Consider the following 27,689-nt stretch of genomic DNA (forward strand, 5'->3'; position numbering starts at 1 on the left):
AATGCTAGACAGATGAGACAAAACAAAAATCCAATCTACACAGATTCCACAGAAGAAAAAACTCAAAGGCTCAATAACTATATGACATGGGTCAGCTGGTTGCTGAGTCCGTCTTTGGGCATTTTGCAATATATAACATCATGGCACACATTACAGCCTACAAATGTCTTGATATTACTGCTAACTTTGATGATGGAATTGATTTTTCATTTTAAAAATATGCTTTGTGATGGTCTTTTTAGGGCCGGTTCTTTCCATGTGCTAGGAAAGGCACCAGCTCTCTCTGGGCCAGAATTGGATAAAATAGGTTTAGGAAAAGAACAAAGTAAAACAATCCTAACATAAGAAAATAAACAACAAATGTAACAAATGACAGAATAATCAAAGAGCTAAAATGTGCACTATGGCCAGTATATGGCCAGCCATCTTTCTCAAGAACATTTTGTTATCTTTAGGTTTATAATTGTATCGGTTACTTACATGTGTTTGCAGTGTTCTTTCTGCATTAAAGATTATTGGGGCACAGCCCCACCAGATAGTGTGAAAAATAAGTAAAAATCTTTCCTCAATAATTTAAAATATTATGAAAATATTTAGAATGACCCTCAGGACTGCCTACTTAAGCATTTTTTTAGTATTCTATCAAGGTTAAAATAAATATAAGAAAATACTACTTCTTGTAGTATTTAAAACTGTTTTCATACTGGGTGCTGCAATTCTGTTTCTAGCTAAGCTGCTGGACCAAATGGAACTGTAGTGTTCTCTATAGCCCCGGTGATGTGCGTGCATGTGCAAGTGAACTTTGCATTTTAGAGGTTGGTCATCATCCATACTAAAATAACAACCAGTATCATTTGCTCTTTTAAGGGTATCCACAATAATTTAAAAGAAATGTCAGCAATGCTTCAATCACAAGGCATTATGCAGCAACACTGTGGAGGACCACTCTAAGTTTGGAGAAACCACCAATGAAGCCTACAAGTGGTCCATGCAACTTTGTGAACAGTTACAGTATGTATGTAGAAAAAAAAAAATTTCAATTGTTTGTTGGCCTACAGCAAAACCTTTGCCCATGGTAGTTAGTGCTGCTACTGGATGTGCAGTGTGCAGATTGAGTCATGAAGTGTGTGTAGTCTGCATATTTATTTCATGTTATTGTAACTTGTCCTTTTATCACCTCAAAGCCTTTTGATTGTAAATGAAAGTGTTGCCATTTCAATTTAGGCAGATTTGCCTAAGCAGCAATTGGTTGAAAGAGTCTCACTATTTGTACTGTCTTTAAATCTATATGGTTGTAAATTGTCAGATGATGACAATGTCAGAGGCTATCCCAGTGACATGATGGCAGTTTAGATGCTGCAGGCACCGACATCTCATTGTGTGATCGATTTGTTCTGACGTCAAAGGTGTGTGAACTTGCAGGTTTAGCTAGTTAATAGCAAAAGAGGGACAAATATTATATCGTAGTTAGGATAATGCTTGCATTAGAGAGTTTTGCACACATATAGGATTACTCTGGTATGGCCCTGCCAGACTTTTCATGCTAAAACACCACTATATGTATGTTAAGAGCTCCTTAAAACCCTTTACTGAATCAAATTCCACCAAACCTGATTGTATAAAAATAAAAAGATCTGTCTATCTATTGTCATGGATATGTACGTGGGAACCATCTTAATAGCTCTGATGAGGCAAGCAATGCCACCCTGGAACGAGATGGGAGGCGCTGACACAAACCTTATCTTCTCCTTACTCCTCTGCAGCCAAGAAAAAGTGCCTAAGAGGGTTAACTTACCCTGCTTCCACCCGAGAAACTCTGCTCCTTCCGGACTATAAAGCTGGCACATTTACGGAAGGTGCATCAGATGACAAACTGAGTATTCTAGAGGACACAGCTCCTACTGTTAATCACTGAGAGATACAGCAGATTAACTGATTTATGTTGGGGCTGCCCAGTAAATGTCAGTCTGCCCAGTCATTTCTTACACTATCTATCTATCTATCTATCTATCTATCTATCTATCTATCTATCTATCTATCTGTCTGTCTGAGTTAACAGTGTTAAAAAAAGTAAATATTACAGGAAATCATATTTCAGAATGAATTTCATGTAAAAATGGAAAATGTAGCCAATTTGACATAGACGCAGAGAAAATACATAATCTTGTTAAAGATTTGGCCTATCCAAGGTCTCGGTTTTATATTGTATATGACGTGTGTTAAGCACACCACTTAGTTAAGACCCATCTAGCTGGAGAGTGACGCACCATCTTTTCATTGAAAGTATTCCAGATCATAACTTAAACTCTAGACACTGCTGTCCTAAAAATGATTAGAACCCTCTATCTGTGAAGCTATGTAATGCATCTGCAGCAGACTGCTGAATTATTTCATGTGCAATGTTAGTAGATACTGTACTTATGAGGTGAATATTAATTATATATAATTCACACATCTGGTTTAAAAGTGGCCATCCAAGTCTTGGATAAGTCACCTGAATAGGCAAGTCATTATTCCGAGTTCAAAATGCATTAAATGAGGTGTAAGCCAGCAAACTAATTAAATAAGATGATTGCTCCCAAGGAAATAAAAAGCCCAAAGAAGAATTTCTCTTCCCACTCTCTTAAAAATCAACTGCTGATGAATAATTGCTTCATCTAGACACCCCTTCCACTCACTATGAATGTGCAGTATTACTTTGATGATCTCAATTATCCTGCAGTAAGATGATACTTACTTTCAATTTCAAATTAAATATTGCCTCAGCCACTGAACATAACGCAAGATAATTGGTTATATAATCATTACAAATTTTTACATTATTACATACTGAATATTACAACAATTGCCAGGGGCAACAGTGGCACCAATATGGCACAGAACAGGGTCAGTTGGCTTTGCAAGTGTATTGGGTGCACTGGAAGTAATAAATTTGGAAGCAACAGAGAAATAAGTGAACAGTGACACCTGACTAAGTCTGTAGAACGGTTTCCCAAAATACCAGAGGGAAGATGAACCAGTATGAACAAAATGGTGCAGAACTCTCTACTCACAGGGCAAACAGTCTACTGCTGTTGCGGATGCCACTAATCGTTGGCATGTATAATTTAAGGAACTATCTGAGCACCAGTAAGGCATCTTCCTCATGATATACTTATCCTCTTGCACCTTTATGTATCTGGGCCTTCAGTTTCTTCATCTGTCTTTGTAAGATCTCATTTGCCCTTTTCTTTGAAGTCAGTAGTTGACAAATTTGTATGAACTTTTCCGCATTTTGTCAATCTGTAACATGGGATAGCCTTCAATTTGCAAAACAACAACAGACTGCCATGTTTCTTGAGAAAGCTGTTTTGTTTTGGCTAATGTTTACCTCAGAATTGAGCTTTAGGAATACCAGCACCCTGCAACCCAAAGAAATACAGTTTACCTACTGTGTTGAAGGGGAAGTTTTCAGTTGTGCTAATACAATTAAAAAGGTTTCTCTATCTATCTATCTATCTATCTATCTATCTATCTATCTATCTATCTATCTATCTATCTATCTATCTATCTATCTATCTATCTATCTATCTATCCTTAATGGTGAAGGAATGCCCATATTGCTGAAATGCTTGAAAATCTTGGGATTTGAGGTCTTGGACCATCCTCCATATAAACCTGACCTCACTCCTGGGGTTACTATCTATCCATCTATAAAGCAGTAACAAACATTTTAAAAATTAGTAATACTGGATAAAACTCCTTCCCAATTGAGACTGCCTCCATCTCAGGTGGGGTGTCTTCATACCTTCTCGTACCACTTTGACAAATGACAATATTAGCTTCTCTGTTTTGGGCAGCGGGGCGTCATCTCTCCCACCATTACTGCTAACTTATTCTGTATTCTCTCTCCCTCAGGTGAATTTGAACTAATACTTCTGTATGTCTGAAGGGTGAAACATACCCGCACTGGCAAATTAATGTTTTTTCCATTTGCCAGACTGTGTGTGATGTGCCACCCTGATGCCAGCCAGTTAGTCCCATTATAAATACAGCACACATACATACACAGGGCAGGGAAAAGAATACTTTAAAAATAATGAAGAGTCTAAATATCAAAAATGTACTATAAAGAGTAAAAAATAACAAAAACAACCAAAAACTATATTTGATTAATATTTGGTATGACCACCCATTGCCTTTCAAAAGTTTCAGTACTCTTAGGTACAGTGTTGTGCCATTTTATAAGGTATTTATAGTCTGTTCTAAGCTTCCTGGAGAATTTGCTCCAGTTCTTCAATGTACTTTAGATGTTTCACTTTCTTCCATCGCTACAGGTAGTCCAAGACCCTCTTGATGATCTTGCCATTAGAGCTCTGTGGAGGCCTCACACCTGTTGCAGAACTCTGTATTCTTCCTTTTGCTGAAGATAATTCTTTGTGACCTTGGCTGTGTTTTGGGGGCCATTGTCTGGCCACAGAATGAAGTTAGGACTGAGCAGATGTCTTTGTGATGGTATTGCATGATGGATGAGAATCTGTTTGTACTTCTCAACATTGAGGATTTCAGCAATTCTCAATGAAATCACCAGCTCCATTTACAAAAATACAGTACCACACTGCAAAGAACCTTTGCTGTGCTTCACTGTTGACTGCAGACACTTAATCCTTGTATTACTCGCCAGCTTCTCTGCAGACAGTCTTCTTCCTTTTAGAGCCAAAAATGTCTTATTTTGACTCATTAGTTCATAGCACGCTGTCATTGTTCACATCACTCCAATCCTTGTGTTTTTATGCAATGATGAGTTTCTTGTCTTTTTTTTCCACGCTGGAGGTTGGCTTTTGGGCAGCAACTCTTAAATGATGACTATTTTTGACAAGATTTCTTTAGATTGCTGACAGGTATACTTGGATACCATTGGTTTCTGTGCATTCACAGCTGATAGCACTGCTGGACACTCAGTTTCTTTGGCTAACCACATCATTTTTGGGACACAGCACTGCTGGTTTCTTTGTGTTTCTTTAGAAGAAATTGGACAACACATCTTGAAATTCCTGAGCAGTGCAAAATTTCTGCTCAGGAAAGAGCCTTTTTGATGCAGGATGACCACAATATGTCCTGCTCCTATGTTCACTACTGCCATGGTGCTATAATTGCGGTTTTGAATGCAAGCCAGTCACATCTTCCACACCGTTACCTTTTTTTTTGGTTATCCATCACCGAGTTTGAATCATTCTCTATGAATTTCTCTTGGTTATTCAGTTTGGTTCATTATTTCTGTGATCACTAGCACCTGCTTGTTATCTTTACTTAATCATGTTTTATGCTACAGTATATACCTTGTGGCAGATGGCCAGGGCCCTTATTTGGCTAAGACGCCTTCATAAAGGTAATTATCTCCCATGGAGCGCTAGATGGCTGCCCCCCGGGTTACAGTGGTGCATCAGATTCCTACAGGGCTCCTTGGGAGTTGGAGTTCAGCACAGCCCTATTGTCTTCTGAGGGTGCCACCAGGGGGTGCTGCAGGAACTGAGGAGCCCTACTCTATTGGAGTTTCGCCTAACCAGGAAGTGCTTTGTGACCACCTAAGGGGCCACTGGAAGTACTACTGGGTGCAGCATAACAGAAACCCACAGCCTTCATTCTAGAAGAGAGTCAGAAAGGAGAGGAGTGGAGGCAGAAGACAAAGAGACTGAGAGGAAAGTAGAAGAAAAGAAAGTGCTGTATTGTTCTGTTGTGCTTGCTATACAGTGCTGGCAGGTGGGAAACGTTTCCCACAGCAGAATAAAACGTGTGTTGTGCTTGTGAATTTATGTCTGTATTTGTCAGTGTCAAGTTTGGGGAGCTGGTGTGCCCCCTGCAGGCCACAACCAACAGTGCAATCAAATTTTTATCTAAAAGTGAACTATTGCTTAATATATTACTTTGTTTAATGAAATACATAAAAAAATAATTTTTTGGAAAATAAATGTTTGCAAATTTTAAACTTGCTCTTTGTTAATACACTAATGCAGAAGATAAAAAATAAACACCTAAGACAAAATTTGCAGAAAATAAGGCGTACCTAAGTCTTTTGCACAGTACGGTATATGCATATACACCATCATATAAACATAGAAAATGTCTAATTTGTACTGATAAAAAGCTTGCTTAGAAAATGGCAATTTATCTACTGGGCCACAAATACATCAAACACAGGTTTCAAGAAGTGAAAACTGTCACTTTGATGTCAAAGCAAGCTTAAGTGGAGACACAGGTGCCAGGGCTTGCAGGGGAATTTTATCAGCACATGCAGCCCAAACCCCCTGACAGCTGAACAGAAGCCTGTTGCTATTGTACTGATGTATTTATGTGGGCTGAATATTTTCACACCCGTCTGCTGCTTATTAGGGACACGGTGCTACAGCTTTATTTATGTAGGAAACAAAGGCCGTCATGTCACTTAAAAACAGCGAATGTTACAAAATGACAGCAAAACAACATAGATGAGAGTAAAATATTAATATGAAGAATAATAATAGAGTTAACAATCTTCCTTGAAAAAAACAAGTTAATGTAACATAACCAAATTTCTTTAAAATAAACCACAATCCTAAGTCCATGGACTGGTGAAAAGGCTGTCTTCACAAATGAAAAGAACCTCTGAATTCAAGGAGGGAAAAAAATGAGAATGAATCACATTAGTTATTCACAAAGTGTATCTAATGATGGTAAAGAAAAAAGATATTAATTTAGTATGATTACCATTGCAAAAGCAGTACGGCACGCTAATAACCATTTTGATAGCATCGTACATTTATCTTCACAAATTCTTTACAGACAAAGCAAATCTCATAAAGCCATACAATCAGATATTCTTTCTTTTATACATGAAAGACACTTTCCCCTCATGCTGTGTGTAGATTTGTGAATGTCTGTATGCCGACGACTTTATTCAGGCCTGTGAATTATTCTATTCGAGATGAAGATGCTTGTTTCTTACCTTTAATTACTGTGCCTGCTCTTTGGCCTTGCTCAGTTACTTCTATTACGGCAAGGCAAATATAAACTAAACCACCACTGCAAAATGTTTTGTTAAATGTCTTCATGAATTCTAAGCGCCGCAATACAATATTGTTATTCTATTTCTTGTGCTCTCTTGGTTTACAGCTCTTCTGAGATTTTAGTTATGAAGAAATATGACATTGGGAAGCATAAACATGCCAGACTAATGTCTGAGAATGCTTTCCCAGGAAGTTTTTTGGCTCCACAGACTTTTTGTTTCTCCGGATGTACTGACACAAAGGCTGATTCCATCCATCCATCCATTATCCAACCTGCTAAATCCTAATGACAGGGTCATGGGGGTCTGCTGGAGCCAATCCCAGCCAGGACAGGGTGGAAGGCAGGAAACAAACCCCGGGCAATGCGCCAGCCCACCACAGGGCACACACACCCACACACCAAGCACACACTTGGGACAGTTTAGGATCGCCACTGCACCTAACCTGCATGTCTTTGGACTGTGGGAGGAAACCGGAGTACCTGGAGGAAACCCACACAGACATGGGGAAGGCTGATTCCACAATAATAATAAAAAATAATAAAGCCAGCCCAACGCTGAGGCACTATGAAATAACCCCTCCAACCATATCTGCTACCCATGTTTACACATAAACAGTGCCAGTTTGGATGAGGATATTTTCTGCTCCCATTTAGTTAAAAAATAAAGCAGCTTCCTCATCCCGGAAGGCAACTTTCAATCAATAAGTCCATCAATACACAAACAGAGTAATCAAAATATTGCACCCTCTGAAAGCCTAAAAATCTAAATTGTGGAGTTCCCAAAAAATAAATTCTATAAACAGGCAGCTGTCTGCGAGTGCTTCACAGGATGAGCAGAGCTGAACACCTGACCGACAGGGCAGTGAAGCGTGTCCATTGACAAGCCTCGAGTGGCTTCAAGAGGGCAGACTTTCAGAAAAGAAGTGTAATTAGAAGCCCCATGCCGCTGTTAGTAAGTGCCTTAATGATGACACCAACAGTACTCGTGTTTCGAGGAAACACAGATTGTGCTCTTCTGCCCTTCCTGTACTCTTAACAAACTAGAATAACGTTGGTCTGTGGCAGTGTGGCAAATTCACTCACAGCGCGGATTTATCTAATGAAGGAAGAGCACTTTTAGTGTCCCACACACAGTGTCTAAGTGTTAAGTGACTGTTCTGTGTGATGATGGACAGAAGTACAAGCTTATGTTTGTAAATAGCTTTTCCGTTTATGATGCAATTTGTCACTTTATGTTATGCATGCCCTAAGGCAGTATTTCTCAAGCTGTGGGTCACTGGATACTCCAAATAGGTCACCACCTTAAGTTTAAAAAAAAACTAAATGCAGATTTCAGTTCTGCACCCAGTCAAAAGAATATTTTTCTCCTGCAAACTGAGTACAATAACAGCAACAACATTTATTTTTATAGCACATTTTCATACAAGCAAAATAGCTCAAAGTGCTTTACAAGATGAAATAAAAAGGAAGTTAATATAAAACATAAACAAACAAGACTAGGCAATAATACGAGGGACGTTCAAAAGGTTTCCACACTTCCGTAATTTTCATTGGAAACGGTTAAGGTGGGAGGAATAGTAATTGGGCATTAAAAAGCTGGTATGACGCTGGGAAAATTGCATCACAAAGGAAGGTGACTATGTAGAAAAGTGATGTAATCTATTTTTGAAATTCTTAATAACTAGAGTTTAAAAAATAAGCTTTCTGAATGTCCCTAGGGTGGAGTGGTGGCTCTGAGTCTAGGCATTTGCACTGCCAATTGGAAGGACGCCGGTTCGTATCTCGTAAACGCATCGTATCTCGTCTACTTCGCTAGGCCCTTGAGCAAGGTCTTTAACCTGCAATTGCTCTGTCCTGAGTATGACGTTCATCTGCACAGATCAGTCAGTATATTTGTTGCTGTGCTGTTTATTTTATAAAGTACATTGTGATAGTGCATAATGAATATCATATAAAATAAACTGATAATAAAAGTACATTGATTTTGATTTCTGAAGCCATGTAAATATTTACATTAAGTTGATTCCGTAAGTTAATTATTAAAGAGGGACATTTATTTTATTCCTCCATCCACTTACATAGTTTAATTCAATTATTTGTGCTGTAGGGAGCTGGAAACTACCTCAGCAAAAAAAAAAACAACAAAACAATCATATTTATTTTGTACGGAATTAAAATGTATCACTATTATAAAGAAACGTCAAAAAATGATAGCTTTAAAACTCAACATTTAAAATTTATGAAGAGATGTAGCTAACATGTCCTTACAGAATATGATTTACATCAGGGTAAGCTTCATATTATCTGAAGGTGTTTTGCAAAATGATGTACTGGCAGGAAAAGTGATTTTCTAAAAAGGTAGTAGTGGAATGGAATTCCTTTGCTTTGAGGTTCATTACCCACTACAGTTTATTTCTACCCCATTACTTAGGTCAATGCACAGCTGACCATTCACTGCTGCTAGAAGGAGATTGATCATCTGTGGTCTAACTGCTAGGATATTCTTCATTTAGCAGACTATCATCAGGGTCCCCAGCATCACTCCTCTTGTTGATTGCAGGGTTTTACATCCACAACTAGTTTTAATAGGGCCACAGAACAGATCATACTTTGGTGATTTCTTTATAAAAACTAAACAGCACAACTGAAATAAAAGTCAGCCTTTTCAAATGATATTTATTTATGCCCAAGTTTGTTTGACAGCAAGATGCACCTACAGTACACATCCATTCCGTTTTCATGACTTGCTAATTCAGATGAATGTTACAAGGCAGTGGAACACAACCTGACAACAACAGGCACATGTTTAGAAAGCAGCAGATTCACATAAAAAATAAGCTGGATCGTGGACATTGGAGGTCATGAGAATTCTGAAATATATTTTATTCATTACAGAAAATAAACGATTATTAATAAAATCCACTGATCCATTTAGTGGAGCCGCTTATTCCTTAACAGTGAATAGGGTGGTGAATCCAACACTGGTAGAATTTGCATGATCCCTTCAGACTCAGCAGCAGTTTAATGTGATAGCATACATCGCAGCTGTGCATCGCTCAAGTAGAAACTTGTTTTCTGTAAACTAGTTCATAAGCATACAATACGACTAGCTGTATACCGAAATTTTGTTTGATTCTCATCCAAATGATCACTGAAATGTCTTGATGATCTTCTTCTATTACCATACTTTTGTATTGATAGTGCGTTAGTACAATACTGCCTTAGTTACACTATAAATGAGGGAGCACACAGAGCATGAGTATTGCGTACAGACAGCTATTAAGTTCCAAAGGTGTCTCCGGAATTCAAAGACATTGTCAGTATTATGGTTGGCAGTGTCCTTTTTAGAGCAACAGAGACAATCTAGCATCAATAAAGAAGGATTTGGCAAAGAGTTGTCATTTAACAAGTAGGGGTCCAACAATCCTCCACCAAAGCCTTTCAAGCATTTTATGAAGGTGATATTTATGCTATTTGAGCACAAATAAGTGCTATATTAACCAAATAAAACACAATGTGTGTATTAAATTTCTGACACAGGATCCAGCTTTTAAATTGGCATATTTAAATCTATCACTTTGGCAGGTCAGACCTCCAGCCTATGTTATTTTCTATGTGCGATTTGTAAAAGAAAAGGAAATTTACAGCAGAAATACAATGCATGCTTTTACTATATAGCCATCATTTGTTCACACAGAGAGTTTTGCTGTGCTAGCTGGTCTGAAAAAAAGTTAAAAATAGAAAAAAAATGATTAAAGACTGCACGCTATCTTTTTCTCAAGCCTTGCTGTGCTCATCATAACATAGCGTTCTGAGTGCCAAAACGATCATGAAGAATATTATGCCTAATTTGTCAATGCGTTTGTTCATTTCAGCTGAAATAAACATGAAATTAATTCAGAATTCTTTATGGATAGTTCAGGTTTTCCTAACTTCATGCCATTCCAAATTAACAGGAAAGGCTGTCCCTAACCTCGGAAGAACTGCCAGAAATTAACTTTTGATTAATGTCATTAGAAAATGTAAAACTCATTAGAATGCAGGCATACTCTGTTTCCTTTTTTCTTGAGGCTTAATGGATCCCAGTAACTGCCATTTTCACTCAAGGTTCCCACATCGGTAAAAGTGTCTTGGACTATCCAGGAAGCATTTTTAAATATCTTCATCATCGATCAAAGTATAGTTTCATTTTGTGGAATAATCTAGGAAATTCTTCAAGTAAATGTATTCTACTTGCTGCTACTACAACTGATGTAGCCAACTTTATTCTTTGTTATAAGAATTGTTTTAAAAGGGCTTTGGACTAAATGATGTTCAGGTTTATGTGATAATTATACTTAATCATTTTAAAACTGTTCCCTGCATATGCTGCAAAAAATATTGATATACTGCATAAGTGCTTTTTTCAAAGCAAATTAGGATGATTTGATACACATGGGTGTAAGCTGTTTTGTAGCTGAAAGCTTCATAAATGGGACTTTACCAAATATACTGTCAATTTCCATGAATTTCATGGACCACAATTTTTCAATATGTGTAATTTCACAGAATTAATTAAGAAAGACAATAATTTTTTCTCTGGGAATATAAACTAATCAAAACAACAGAAAAGGGACGAGCATATATTCTAAGCAGGCGTCATCTTCAGGAAATCATTTATTAGCGAAACTCTAGCGCATTTGCAATGAAAAAGATACACTTTTAAGGCTCTTTCATTACAGGAAGGGAATGGTCAAGCAGAAGGAGGAAAGTGTTAAGAACAGCAAAGTAGTGTATACAAGATACAAAAAATGAAGTAACAGATACTTGTAATTGAGATTTTTCTGAGGCATTTACCTCCTAATATGTCAGTAATATGATGGTATTGCAACTACAAATATAATCCAAGAAATGAGTGTAAGACATAAGAAAAGCAAGATGTTTGACAAACAAAGGGAAGACCATTCAATCCATCAAGACTGCTTGATTAGCTCACAGATAATTTGTCTCAAAATGTCATCCAGATACTGAAAGTGAGCAGAGCAGAAAGTGGTAAATGAATTAAAACCTTTGGAAGCAAATACAGAGCAGGCCTAAAAGAACCTATTCATTAAATGTCCATTCTATTTTTCAGAAATCATAAAATGTTGGGAAACTTCTTAAAGGAATACCTCACCCAAAAATTATATTTTTTTATATGTTCATGTCTACATTTTGTCATTTATTACTAAAACATGAAAAACTTTTCTGTTCTAACGATGTGTTTACATAGACTGTTTAAACACGGAACACACTAAATAACAATCTATTATTTCAACTCTAAAACTCCAGGACTTCACTCCAAGATAATCAAGGCTTGACCTGGGCTCTTTTTGCATTGGTGGGGGAGATGGTATAGCAGGCTGCTTGCTGCTTGTGTTGATCGACACATTTACAAGATAAAAGACACTGACGGAGAGGTGTGAAGGGATTTAAGGTGGGCCGGAATTTTTTGTAGGCTTTGGTAATTCTAGTGTTAACCAATTTGTTTTGTAGTGATGACTAACAAAAATGTTTAATCTCATGTTTTCATGGAGAATGAAAATAAAATAATGTATGCTATCATACAAGCCAATTGTGACCAATGCTGCACAATGGCAATCAATATGAGAGAAAAAAAAAACTTTCATGTTACATAACTTGCATTTCAATTACCCAGTCATTTGCTCACAATCTGCAAAAAATATGCATTTTTTAAATAGATACTTTTTTTTTTTTTTTGCTACTTTTTTGATACTGGAAAATCATTATCACATAATGCTGAGCTTTTAAACTGAAGATCCACCTATCCCTTTCATTCATTGGTGAAGAGTCCTGTCCTGTATTCCTGAAGATTGGAGTCACATTTGCAAATATGACTGCAATAGAGCCTTGTACGTACAGATAAATACATCTCACTTATGTACAATGCAAAATTACGGAAACTATAATAAGAAAAATGATAAAATAATATACTAAATAACAGCCATCATGGGGTTATGAGAGAAACATCTGACCAAACCAATTACCTAGACTTTCAAAAAGCCTTTGATATGGCCCCACACCAAAGATTATTTCTGAAACTAGAAGCTGTAGACATAAGAAGTTACCTAAAAAACAGGATATCAAGTTGGTTAACCTAAAGCAAAGCTGACCAAAAAGGCAATAAGTACCTCTCTTTGTTTAAAATGTTTACTCCTTAATGTTAGAAGCATTATAAAGAAAATGCATGAACTTGATGCAACAGTATTGACTTGGGACTATGATATTGTAGGAATTACAAAGCCAAGGCTGAATGAGACTGATGGAGAGGAATAGGACAATTGTGGCTACACATGCTCCAGGAGAGATACACAAGGAAAAAAGAAGTAGGTGACGTGCTATACGTGAAAAATAATATTCAGGGTCATGAATTCAAGAGGGAAGACGTGAAAACATTGGAATCACTGTGAGTTAAGTTAGTAAGGAAAAAAGCCAGAGACTTGGTTATTGGAGGTTGCTACACACTGCATGATTCTGATATTTTAGACAATGGCATAGGACATACTGTATGTGTAACTTTCCAAACATTGATTGGGAAGTCCCTATCAGAAATGCAAAAGATAAAAACTAAAATGGCGCTGATGGTAAATGATTGTTTTCTCAACTAGTATGTTTCATGCCCAACATGTGGTGACGCCTCTCTAGAAGTAATTTTTTCAAACAATAAGGACAGAGTAATAAAACAGAAATTACAAATTCTTTAGTCAACAGCGATCACAACATAGTAAAATTTAAGATCTTTGAAAACTCACAAATGTTTACCAAGACAAAGACTTATAATTTATGGAAAGCAGGCTTCATGGGGATAAGGAAGTATCTAAAAAACACAGAATGGGAAAGCAAAAAGACCTTCTGATCCAGGCTCAAAATAAGTCTATTCCAAAATCTAATGAAGCAAAAAGGCTAAAAAAAATGGTCTGTAATGGATAAATAAGGGCATTATTAAAAAGGTAAAACTGAAAAGATCAGTGTGCAAGAAAATTAAGAAACAAGCCAAATAATTCTGGTTCAGAGGAATATTGGACACTATAGCAAGAGATCCAAAATTCGAAAAGGTTAAAAGTGAAGCCAAAGAAAAAAAAACAGCAAAGCAAAAACTAACAACAACCATTTGTTTGAGTACTAATTTAGTAAAAAGACAATAAAACATTACTTAAGGAACCTCAGGGACATGAAAAGAAAAATCATGGAAAATAGGAAGGAACCTTAAACAGACCAAACAAATATTTCACCCAAGAAATAGTAAAGGAAGAAATAAATGGAAAACCCCATGCAGAAGTAAAAAATAGAACAGGCAGATGTGATTCAAGACCTCGATACAATTAAGACTAATAAAACCCTCAGATCTGATGAGATTTAACCAAACGTAATAAAATGAATGAAAGATGCTGTATATAAATACTTATTAGGCATATTTGAGTAAGGAGAAGTATCTGAGGACTGGAAAGTTGCAGATTGAGTGCAATCTTCGAGAAGGGAGACAAAATGGATCTTGGCAATTACAGACCAATAAATCTTACTTCTGTGTCATGTCGAATTATGAAAACTATAATAAGAAATAAACTAGAAAAGTACTTATATAAAAACAACATACTAAATGACAGTCATCATGGGTTTAGGTTATATTGTATAAAATGCTGAATGTAAATTGAGGGACGTTATGCTCAGACTATATAATGTACTAGTGAGACTGCATGTGAAGTATTGAGTCCAGTTCTGGTCAACATGGTACAAGAAAGGCATAGCAGCACTTCAAGCTATGCAGAGGAGAGCAAGCAGGTGCATCCCAAGACTTTAAGGTCATGTTGTACTCTGGCAGACTCAGAGAATTAAACCTGTTTAGTCTCAAGCAGAACACTGCATAGGGAGCTAATCCAGGTTTTCAAAATTCTCGAAGGCATTGATAAAGGAGTTCCAGCAAAATTCTTTCAACTCAACAGTAAATCACTTACTTGAGGATATCTGTGGACATTACAGAAAAGGGACATCAGGATTGAAGCCAGAAAGCACTTCTTTATGCAAAGAGTTATAGGAATCTGGAATAAACTACTGAGCCATGTAGCTGAAGCAGGAATCTAGACAACCTTTAAGAAGAAGAACCTTCTTATGGCCTTATGTTCTAATTAACAGGAAATAAATAGTACAGATAAGAGGTGAATGCTCCATGTGGAGTGAGGCCATCAGTGAAATCACTCGGTGTCTGTCCAGGGAGCATTACTTTTTCTGATTTATTTTAATTACATTAATTCCAATATTGATAGTAAACTTGTGAAATTCACAGATGATACTAAAATTGGAGGAATGCCTGACCTTGAGGAGGCAAAAAAAAGAATTCCAAAAGACTTGAATAAGCTTCAGAACTGGGCAAACACTTGGAAAATGTATTTAAGTACAAACTGCTTTACCTGAGTGACAAGAACATCAATTATAAATATAAGATGGGAAACACTGTTGTATAGGAAGCAATCTTTGAAAATGATTTAGGGGAATATGTTGACATAACTTGTTCATTGTCTAAGCAATGTGCAGAAGCAATTAAAAAGGCAAATAGAATGTCAGGTTATATTGTTAAAAACTGCTCAATATAATCAAGATATATTATGCTTAGACTAGTAAGACCACATCTGGAGCATTGTGTTCAGTTCTAGTCATCATGCTACACAAAAGACATAGCAGCACTTGAAGTTGTGCAGAAGAGAGCAACAAAGTGTACTGCAGGACTTAAGGACATGTCCTACTCTGACAGATGCAAAAAATTAAACTTGTTTAGTCACAAGCAGAGAAAACTGCATTAGGACCTTATCTAGGTCTTCAAAATCCTCAAAGGCATTGATAGAGTAGTTCCAGTAGAATTATTTCAACTAAACAGTGAATCACATACTCAAGGACACGTGCCAAATAAGGGGACATGCATTTAAGACTGAAACCAGGAAGCACTTCTTTATGCAAAGATTTATGGGATTTGGGAATAAACTACTAAGCCATGTAGCTGAAGCAGGAACTTGTACAACCTTTAAGAAGTATCTAGGTGAGATACTGGGATAGCTTAGCTATTAACTAATCATATGAGCTTGATGGACTGAATGGTCTCTGTGTTTGTTAATTATTTATATTCTTATTAGGTTAATTTCTTTTTCTTGGTCGTCATTACAAAACATAAAAATATTATTCCTTTAAAAAATGATAACCAGCAGATGGTATACCATTAAAAAGAAAGTCTGAGTAGGCTGACACTGGTAACTATAGGTCAGTTAGCTGAATAGGAAAATTAATGGAAGTAATTATAAAAGACAAGAAATCAAGCCAGTGTGAGTGTGTGAGCAGACCGCTAAAACTGGATTGGACAGGAAAGATTATATTTTATCAGCATTCTGGACTTTAAGGTGCAGGCAAAAAATAAGATTGTATTAAATACCTTGACCTTTAAAAGTTTTTTTTTCTATTTAGAGCCCCATGCTAGGTTACTCAAACTACAAAATACAGGAATTCAGTGAATAATACGCAGATTCGGACAGAACTGGAAAAACCAAAGAAAACAAACTAGTAAGGTATAAAAAATTTGTCAGAATTAGTTGAGCTCATAAGTGGGATACCGAAGGGTCAGTGTTAGACTACTAAATATTCATTTATATAACTTATGTAGGGAAAACTGTAAATAGTAATAAAAAATAAATTTGAATAAGTTGCTGCATTAAGTGGATTAGCAGACAGTCTCATCTCTGCAGAATTCCTATAGAATGGTAAGGTTGCTTATACACTTTGTTTCAAACACAATCATTTAATTCATTTTTTAAAACAGGGTTTCAAAGGGACTGCAGCCTATCCTAGCAGCAGTGGGTGCTACAGAAGACACCAAGTCCTGTGTAGGATACACTCACTCACATCATATTAGTTATGAGTCTGCAATAAACCTAAACATGGATTTCTTTACCATGTTGGGCAAAAGCCACTTAGACTTAAGAACACCATAAAAACACCAGAGATAATGTGTCCTGGTTTGGAAATGTGGCCAGAAAATATGAGGTGGCTTGAAAAGAAAACTCAAAATTACACATTTTCACTACAATTTAGTAATATTTTAAGACACAAAAATGATTATGATTGGTAATGGAGTGCCAATGGTTATTAAGTAAGTAAAAGTAAAGTTTAGAGTACACAATGGGGCCAAGATTTACTAATTCTTTCGAAAAGCATGTTAATTTGATTATTTTTATACTTAGTCCAAGGGGGAGTGAAGCTTATGTTAGAAAAGGAGATTTATTAGAAAATGGAATGAACCTTAACAAAACTGATAATGTAATTTCTCAATGTAGTCTCCACCTGGTGCCTGGACTGCAGCAGAATAAAAGTTTTTGCCTTGATCTTGTGCAATGCCTTCTTCATGTCATCATCGGTCTTGAATAGAGAACAACCCAGATGTGCTTTTAGCAGTCCAAAAAGGTGGAAATCACACAGTGCCAAATGTGGCAATACCTCAAACTTCAGTTTCACCAGACAAGCCTTGGTGTTCTTAGCAGTGTTTGGGCGGGCGGGCAGGCATTGTCTTGCAGCAAAAGGACTCCTTGAGACAGCAGTCCCTGCCACTTGGATCGAATAGCAGGCTTCACATTAATCCCCAGCAAGTCACAGTAACTTGCACTAGTGACCGTAGTACCCCTTGGCATGCACTGCTCAACAGTAACTCAGGTGCATGAGTGGTTGTGAGGATAATATAAAACCTGCTGGATTCCAGGCACTTCCAGGTAGGTGGAACAAATGCATTGAGAAGGTTGGAGACTACATTGAGAAATGACATTATCAGTTTTGTTAAGGTTCTTTCCATTTTCTAACTTTGGCTTGTCTCCCCCTCATATATTATCACTTGAGAAGTCATTCAGGGATAACACATGAGTTTAAGGAAGGCAAAAATACAATAATTACTCACACACTGTTATGTAGCAAGAACTTAACTTAGACTTTTTTGTCTTAATAACACTTACAGTATAATGGTTGCTCATCTCTACAATATGACCTACTAAAGTAACTTCACTTTGGAATGGTCAGAGGTGGCTTAACAGAGATGTATTTCCCTTGATATTTCATACTCCAGTATAAGACCTGTACCAGCACATCAAAGGCTTTTAATAAGAAACATTAAACAAAGATAAATAACCACTTTATGGATACTTTGTTTATGTGTCATTAAGGCTAGAAGAAGCAGCCTTTGTTACATGGCAGTATATGAGTGGTATGGTATGTATTTTTGCAGCACCTAAACTCAAGTGTTATCCCTAAACGATTTCTGAAGTGATAATATACTATGAATATATATAATATAAAAATATTCACAGAGATATGCAAGTAAAGTACTCGCAAGTAAAATGGATAGATCATTGTGAAGGTGAGAAGATACAGAGATGAGAGGCTGTTAGTCTGAATGCTAAGTCCACATTCCTTCTCTTTCAAATTACACAGCAGAGTTAATAGCCTAAGTGAATGTAAACCTTTTAAAACAGTACCTTTACTGCTGCAGCCTTTGTGCTGTGAGAATAAGTGGCTAACTGTGATAACCAGCTGAGAACATGTAGCTAAATCTAGCCTTGATTGATGATGCCTGTTTACATAAGTGTGTGAGATACACTTGTATGTGAGAAATCAGTGCCACGACTGCAACATTAATTGAGTGAGATCATTGTATTGAATGACTAAATATGACACAGGTTTTACTTATGGTATTATTGGACACGTTAAAATATCAAATGCACATTAGCATTCATACTTTACATATTTGTTGGTGTTTATACCAAAAACATAAACCTACTGCATGACACTTAAGCATCAAACTACTGAATATAATTATACATTCACTTATTAGGCTGACATCAGCTTACAACAACTGATTTTTTTTGTATTTCCAATTGTAGTACAGGTAGGTTAAGTGACATTTCATGGTCACACGGTGTCAGTAGCAGGATTTGAACCCACAAATTCAGAGTGTGAGGTCTGAAGCCTTAATTACTACACCACACTGACATACTAACTATACAACATTTAGTCGAAAGGGGTGCAGACTGTTCATCCCAGTCAGTTCAAAAGAAATGTGTATTTACTTAGCAATAGCTGCTTGTGGTACCTTTCTGTTAGCCCCAATTTATTATCCACTGCACTCCAAAAGTCCAAAAGAGCTTACAAGTACACACATATAAATTAGATTCAATTTATTTTCACATAACACTCTACACCGAGTACAAACTCTGAGCTTAAATTATAGGGAGAATATAAAATCAATAAGCTATATCGTGGGCACTATATTCAAATTTATTTCATAATTCCAAGCATTTCTTGTGATTATTTTTATTGCAACAATTATCTTATTTTCTTTTCCATTCATAGTCTTTGATCGTGTGTTCTCTTGGCATCATTAGTGTCATTAAACTTTTCTACTGAAAACTTGAGGTGGGAGGAAGTAGAACTTAATATAAGAGGGTATTAAAATATATTTTGTTTTGGTATTAAAATTTTTTTTTTTTATATATTAATGCTACACCGAGGACACATGTAAGAATTGTATGCTGTTGTTTTCCTATAGGAGGCGTTAGCTCCCTGGAAATATGTTTGTTTTGCAGTTGTGGCGTCTTAAGTAACCTGAACCTAAATAGATATATTATAAAGAGGCGATATGCCTCCCATAGTGAAGAAATCACATAAGAGAAAATAACTTAGCTTTCTTTAATGACAATTTACACGGCATTACAGACAAAGGAAATCATAGCAAGATATTAGGATGTGGGAGCTCGATGTATACAGTCTGCCATTTTCGTTGCTGCGCTGGAAGAATTTTCAGGATCGGATGACGTTATTGCCCATCCATCCATCGGCTTCAAAGGTGTGCCGGGCAATGTTCCAAGGCTTTATACTCTTTCTCCATGTGCAGGCCCTCACTTAGGTAAATCATGCCATTCAAACAAGGCAAAGAGAGGATACAATTTCATGCTGACTCTGACACACAGAAATAGTGCACGTTGCCCATTTGCAGTTATCTTTAACTTGTCTTGTCTTAAGATGGTTGCTTAGCAATTCTAAATGATGAGCCCTTGTGTGCTAAATCTGGCTTTGCGTTAGCTGTACATGTGAGAAGAAAAGAATGGCAGATTTAAAATATCTGCATAGAGCAAAGTGACATATTAAACTAATATTCTGATTACAGTTGTTGTTGCAATGTATGCAACAACAGCAGCACATGGCTTTACGAAAAACACTGCTGCTGTACTACAATTTGAGGTGTACCATTTACATTTATTTATTTTGCCAATGCCTTTATCTAAAGTGACTTACAACATTTGAGATACAATTGCTTACATTAGTTTTCTTTTTCCAACTGGAGCACAGGTGGGTGAAGTGACTTGCTCAGGGTCACACAGTGCCAGAGGCAGAATAAGTCAATGCCTTAACCACTGCACTACACTGCCACACTATATGTCAAAATGTAGAAGCGATACAATGTATTTTTACTAATATTACAAATTTTAACTCTGCCTAATTTTGGAAATTTTTTGCGAACTCTCGTTCACAGCAGAAAGTCGTCAAGTTCAAACATGTGGCATTTTATGGTACTGTGGAAAACCTCCTTAAACATCTTACTTCAGATGCCATTTTAATGCAGGATGGGTTTCAAATGATAAACCAGCGTGGTAAAAGCAGTAGGGGGACTGAAGATCTATGTGAATGAGCAATGGTAAAAAAAACCCAAGCACATTACAATTAGAACTGAAATGTGCAATCCAGGCATTGGCATACTAACCAAATTCGTCCACATTACTGCCTAGGAAGGTTAGGAGCATGCACTTATATTGCATTGCACTTATATTGCATTGCAACACCCACCACACATCATACCACCTGGATTGGGACCCGAGTGCAGCGGGTGACACCTCAGCACTACAGTCAAACTGTGTGAGGATTTTTCCAGTGGCTGGAGTGGTAATCTTGCCAACAGCCCCCAAGTGTTCCCTGTAAGTTGCAGGTCTTGCTTGCAGGGTTGGATGCACGTCATACCCAAGATGGAGAAATTGCTGGTATAGGGCTTTGCTCAAGGGCCCAATGGAGTGGAATCATTTCTGGTATTTACAGGCTTCAAACTGTCAACCTTCCGATTGTCGTCGCAGATCACCAACCTCAGAGCCACCACTCCGAGCAAGATGAGTAATATTATGCATATTAATGTTTAGCAACTCAAATGATTCACTCTGTTACCAATACTTTTATTATAAATTAATTTGACCCTAGAATGTTGGTGACTTCAGCCAGGAGAACTTTGAAAGGAACACAGTTCTTTGTTCCATTTGAACACAGGAAGCTGGACCTGCTCTGCCCAATTTTAATGCCCTGTGACACAATTGATGTGATCACCTACAAGCCTATTACCAGATGGCTGGAGATCTCATATTAATATTATTCAAGTCAGAAGTTCTTGTGTCTATTTAGGGAGTTGTGGCCTGTTGAAATATTTATATATTTTTTGAGCTCCTCCTCTTGGAGACAAATAAAGAATATCTATCTATCTATCTATCTATCTATCTATCTATCTATCTATCTATCTATCTATCTATCTATCTATACATTTGTACAAAAAGCATACAACAATAAGGCACATGTACAATATCTCATGACAACATACATTTATATAGCTTACAAGAATTTAAGCACACATTTGTATTTAATCCAACAGTTGTTCCAATCTGTAACATTCTAATGTCAACTATTGATTTACAACCCAATTACAAGCATACTGACTCATCTCATAAGGACTAACCTAGAGCCAAATATACACTGTTATAAACATGAATTCTTTTTAGATTGCATGACCTTCCTGTTATATTTGCAATAGTTTTGTTTCACCCATTTTAGATTTTTAAATATAGAGGATTTTGAGTTTTAAAATATATTTAACTTTGTAGAAATATATATTTTTTTTTCTGACATAATCTTTGTTTCTCACTGGAGCTGCCAAATTGGAAATGTTTGTTTTAGCTTTAACCTAGGACATAAGACAGAGATATGTGGTGCATGACATTAGTAGTGCAACGGGATAAAAGGTCAGTACTGGTGTCTCATTTCTATCCGAGATTGCAGGTATTCTCTGTGTTGGTGTGGGAATCCGTTTTGAATAAGTCATTTAGATTTAAAAACTATGATTTCATGTTCAGTGACTTTAATTTTTGATTAGCGATTTAAAGTTGGTAACAAATCAGCTTGACTTTTGGTATTTTGTCCTTGGTTCATTTCTTTACTACGTCTCATCTCCTGGGTCTTTTCATTCAATTAACCTACTGCCTCCTTTTAGTCTGTACAAACACAATGTCCAGATATTTGTTATGTAGCATATAAGTATCCCCAGTCTTACTGAGGAGACTGTTAAAGTACTTGAAATCCATTTAAGAAAAGATTTAAATGCAATGAGTTGAGCAATAGGCTTTACATATTAGAATGTAACAGACATATTTTTACTTATGAAGGTCTGATTTTAACTTTATCAGCTAAATAAAAAGCAAATAATAAAGTGTAATATACTACAGAAAAAGCAAGGCTTAATGTTTGAAAAGATATAATCATATTGTGACACAAGTATTTGAACAAACTTGTAACATAGAGTCCCCATAAATTTCTAACCCTAAAAGAAATGCAATAAATGTTTTGGTATAAACACAAAATGGTGTAATTTGGTGTAATTGTGTCTCTAATGTTTCTAATTTTGATATGCCTCATGTTAGCTACAGCAACCAACAATAAGCATTTTAATGTCCAACTTACTTGGTCAATTCCATATATTAATGAGGTGTGGAAAATAATGAAGAAGGAAATTTACACACAGAATTAATGCTTCCACACTTTTTTCTCATGTAAAAAGTAATGATATGACTGAAATGTGAAAGATGCTATTATCCTTCTGGGCAGAGTAGATTTCATTATAATTTATAAAGATTGACTTCTAAGGTCCCACAAATTTGGGGACAGCATCACTCAAACCCCAAAAAATTGTACCACATAGAGATATACCACACAATAAAGGAGCAATAGTCTCTTGTATTAAATATTTAAACACTGTTGTGGGCTTATATTTACAGTAGATTTTCTCCCTTGACGAGCTAAAGAATAATTTTATTTTTCTTACACATTACCGCAGGTACTTAACTCAAGGAAGTAAAACAAAATGTTTACAAGTCTTCATTAAAAAGTATAAATAAGGCTGAAGGTAAATATCCCTTTCTGGCCAGGTAAGCTGCATTAAAAGATGAAATAAATACAAACTGTCTTGGGGATTAACATGGCTATAGTTTGCTGACATATCTCATAAAGCAGGAGTTTAAATATTTAATATTGTATTATTCTGTAATGCTGCAATATGTTGAAATGTGCTAGCCTTCAATATATCGGACTTACTAAATAATTCAATGTCTTATAAATGCCAATAAAATGCGCCATACCTCTAGTCATTATGATTCCTGCCAAGAATTTGTGACGTGAGTACAGGGATGAACATCTGTTGGCAAGCTCCTGGAACTTCTGTGTCACCAACTGGAATACTGAGTCTGCAAACTCCTGAAAGACATAATCCAGCCTTTATTTACTTTGTTATCAAACTCTTAAATCTATAACAGCTTCAGTGGTGAGTTTTTGGTTGTTCCAATCTAAGTTTAATATGTGCAATTAAAATAAAAAAAATGAATTAAATGACATTGTTATGGATTGATTATCTGGATAAAATACTGGCCCTATAAAACAGTGGTTAACATTACCTCCACACATCACACGACATCCGCCTTACTCCTCAGCTGGCTTACACTTGCCTTTGTGTGAGGAGCTTTCCTTTCCTTTCTATGTTTGTGTGGTTTTCCATACATATTTGGGATTCTTCTTACCTTCCAGAGATCTTATATTGGGTGATCGTTTTAATTTTTTTCTGAAATGGGTCAATGAATGTAAAGGTTTATCCTGCAAATAGGCTGGCACCCCACTGTAAATGATACGTGTCTTGTACGTGCTTCTATCAAGAGGTTCTGTCACTGCAGTTTGGAAAATGGATGAACACAGTCAAATGGTTCAGAAAACATACTGAACATATCACATAAAGACACAGCTTTTCTTTATGTAGAACTTTTCTATACCTGATGTAGCACGTTTCTAAATTTAATACTGCCTCAACATACTTTACAATTAAAATAGAATACTTTCATAAGTTTTACAATTGTAACACAGGCAAGTTATGTCAACTACCGTAACATCACAGAAGTGGGTAATGAAAAGCCACCTTCTTCTTTACAATCTGGTACATTATCCACTGCACAAACAATCATACAGCCGAACCAATGGGAGAGATTCCAATAGTAATTTTTGCATGTTTCTGCAGCCCTGGAAACTACCTGCAAAGCTTTTCATTGACTGTAAGACATACAATAATGAATTGCATTCTTTTAACAGCTCTTTAAACATACAAAACTAGCAGAATTTCCTCATGTCACTGGTTCTGACGTGGACAATAACTATAGGATACACAATAGGTCATATAACAAGCCTGCTCATATGCTTGGGGAGGTCTCATATGACAATACATATGTACACCAGACAGTCAACATACCATATTGTCATTTGTCAAAGTGGTATGAGGAGGTATGAAGACACACCACCTGAGATGGAGGCAGCCTCAATTGGGAAGGAGTTTTATCCAATATTACTAATTTTTAAAACGTTTGTTACTGTTTTATAGATAGATAGATAGATAGATAGATAGTAACCCCGGGAGTGAGGTCAGGTTTATATGGAGGATGGTCCAAGACCTAAAATCCCAAGATTTTCAAGCATTTCAGCAATATGGGCAGCAGTACGTGGGCACAAATTGTAGTGCAACAACAAAACCTCCTTCACGATTAAGGATAGATAGATAGATAGATAGATAGATAGATAGATAGATAGATAGATAGATAGATAGATAGATAGATAGAGCTTTATTAACTCAAGGGAGGAAATTTGTTTTCTTAAAGAAGTCCTTCAAATAATTAAATATGTAAATCTACTCTAAATATATAAAATTCTTTAATGTGATGTTGTTAGGTTTTCAGATTCTTATTCCATTTTTAAATTATAAACTAAAATATTAAGAAAATCATGGGGCAGTCTACTAGGCTACAACTGGGGGTTGGGTGCCAAAGGCGCTAGGGGGGCTTATACCATACCTTTAAATACAATTGATTTCTCTAACAGAGCGGCTCAGCTGCAGGATAGATTGGGGGCCCAGCGCCCACCCTGGGTTTGGCGAGCGAAGCAAACAGTGGGCGGAGCCTCCTAGTAGATATACTGTATAAATATACTCATATACACTCATACTAAGAAGAAACTAAGGAAGAAAATGAAAAAAGAAATAAAACTGATTTGGCAGTCATAGGGAGGCATTATACAGGCACACTAATGTTGGTATAAAGGAGCCCAAGTAGCGCTTCTTGACACATTTCTGCTGAAAGTGCTTCTGAAAACGACTGCTAACTTTTACAGTATATGCTTTTGCTGCATGGAAAATATATGTGTCAGTCCAAAATATCTTTCACTTGAACACTCTGTCCACCATACTAGTGCCTGGTAGATAAAATTGAGCTTGTGTGTGACAGGTTGATATTGGTAGTATAAACTTCATTGGTCTCCTTGCAAAGTGCCTGCGTTTGATTAGCAGAAATTCTGATAAAACTTGGGCACAGTACTGCAAGGTAGCCTAACATATGTTAAGGTGATCATTAACATCTGACATAACTAATATGAGTGACCTCTGTAAGAAGTGTGTACATGAGAGGCTATGTGGTGTTTTAGAGCATTGTATGAGTGTTTCATTACTCTCCCAAAGAAGGATGAGAAAGACATCTGTTTTACCCCGGCTTAGAATTGAAGTTTGAAGGGCTTATTGTAGCACATCTTTTGTTTTCTTGTTGCTTTGTAACAAAAAAAAAGCCTTTTGTTAAGGTCTTTTTATAAAGCAGTTAAATGACTTATGTGCAATTTAGTTGGCCAATATTTTAAGGACCAGTGAACACTATGTAAGGGTCTGTTTATATAGAAAACTTCTTCTTTTGGCTGCTCCCATTAGGGGTCACCAAAGCAGATCATCTGTTTCCATATCTTCCTGTCCACCTGCATTTTGCTCTGTGAAACCCACCACCTGCATGTCTTCTCACCACATCCATAAACCTCCAATTAGGCCTTCCTCTTTTCCTATTGCCTGGCAGCTCCATCCCTAGCATCCTTCTCCCAAAATACCCAGCATCTCACCTCTGCACATGTCTAAACCAACACACTCTTGCCTCTCTAGGTTTGTCTTCAAACTGTCCAGCCTAAGATGACCCCCTAATGAGTACCTAATTCTGTTCATCTTCATCACACCCAATGCAAATCTGAATATCTTTAACTCTGCCACCTCCAGCTCTGCCTCCTGTCTTTTTGGAACTCCTGACGCTCTTCTACACCCAATTCCACCCTGCCTGCACTCTCTTTACCTCTCTTCCACACTGCCATATTACTGTGTATTGTTGATCACAGGTATTAAAACTCATCCACTTTCACCTGTTCTACTCCCTGAATTCTAACCATTCCTATGACCTCCCTCTCATTCACACACATGTATTCTGTCTTGCTCCTACTGACATTCCTCTACTCTCCCGAGCATATCTCCACCTCTCCATGGTCTTTCAACCTGCTCCCTATTCTCTTTACAGATCACCATGTCATCTGTAAACATCATAGTCCAAGGGGACTCCTGTCTAATTTCCTCTATCAACCTGTCTATCACCATTGCAAATAATCACACTCAGAGAAAACATTGCATTCTTGGCATGAAACCATACTGCTGTTCACTAATTATCACCACCCACCTTAACCTAGCTTCCACTACTCTTTCCTATAACTTCATGGTGTGGCTGATCAATTTTATTCCTCTTTAGTTAATACAGTTCTGCACATCCCCCTTGTTCTTAAAAATCAGTACCGGTACATTTCTTCTCCACTCCTCAGGCATCCTCTCACTTTCCAAGATTAAACAATCTAGTTAAAAACTCCACTTGCCATCTCTCCTAAACACCTCCATGCTTCCACATGTATGTCATCTGAACCAAATATGGGAATAACTAACTAAAAGATGCAATTCTTAAATATGTAACTGACTTTTCAAGTGGTATGTTAATTTTTACTTTTTGATCAACCCAATACTCTAACTCTTAGACATTCCTCTCTTGACTGCATACCTGGACATACTAAATGCACACATACTGTATATTTAACTACATATTCTGTACATGCTAATAATTTAGTCCTGTCCTACTCATCTTTCTTTATTGTCATTTTTTGTGTGATCTTATCTGACCAAACTATGAATGCAGTTAAGTCCTCTTTCCTAGACATTCATTCTTGTGGATGATTTAATATCTACATTGATATTCCTACATATAACCTCAGACAAATAATCATGGTTCTAGCATTCTGTGTTTTTGTATTTTTTTTATTCCTGCTTGTTATTTCTTAGTCTAATTCAGAAAATTGTGTTTCATGTACAGTGCCTATAAAAACTATTTACCCCATTGGAGTTTTCACATTTTATTGTTGCACAACATTGA

General features: G+C 36.6%; 1 protein-coding gene across 1 annotated transcript in view; it reads right to left on the bottom strand.

Moving 5' to 3' along the window:
• adarb2 (adenosine deaminase RNA specific B2 (inactive)) overlaps positions 1–27,689 on the bottom strand; it is a 788,873-nt gene that overhangs the window by 127,609 nt on the left and 633,575 nt on the right. Inside the window, exon 4 of the mRNA XM_039753536.1 lies at positions 23,526–23,640. Within this exon, the coding sequence (XP_039609470.1) occupies positions 23,526–23,640 (115 nt within the window). The remainder of the gene's footprint in view (positions 1–23,525; positions 23,641–27,689) is intronic.

This window comes from Polypterus senegalus, chromosome 5 (genome assembly GCF_016835505.1).
Source record: "Polypterus senegalus isolate Bchr_013 chromosome 5, ASM1683550v1, whole genome shotgun sequence".
NCBI lineage: Eukaryota > Metazoa > Chordata > Cladistia > Polypteriformes > Polypteridae > Polypterus > Polypterus senegalus.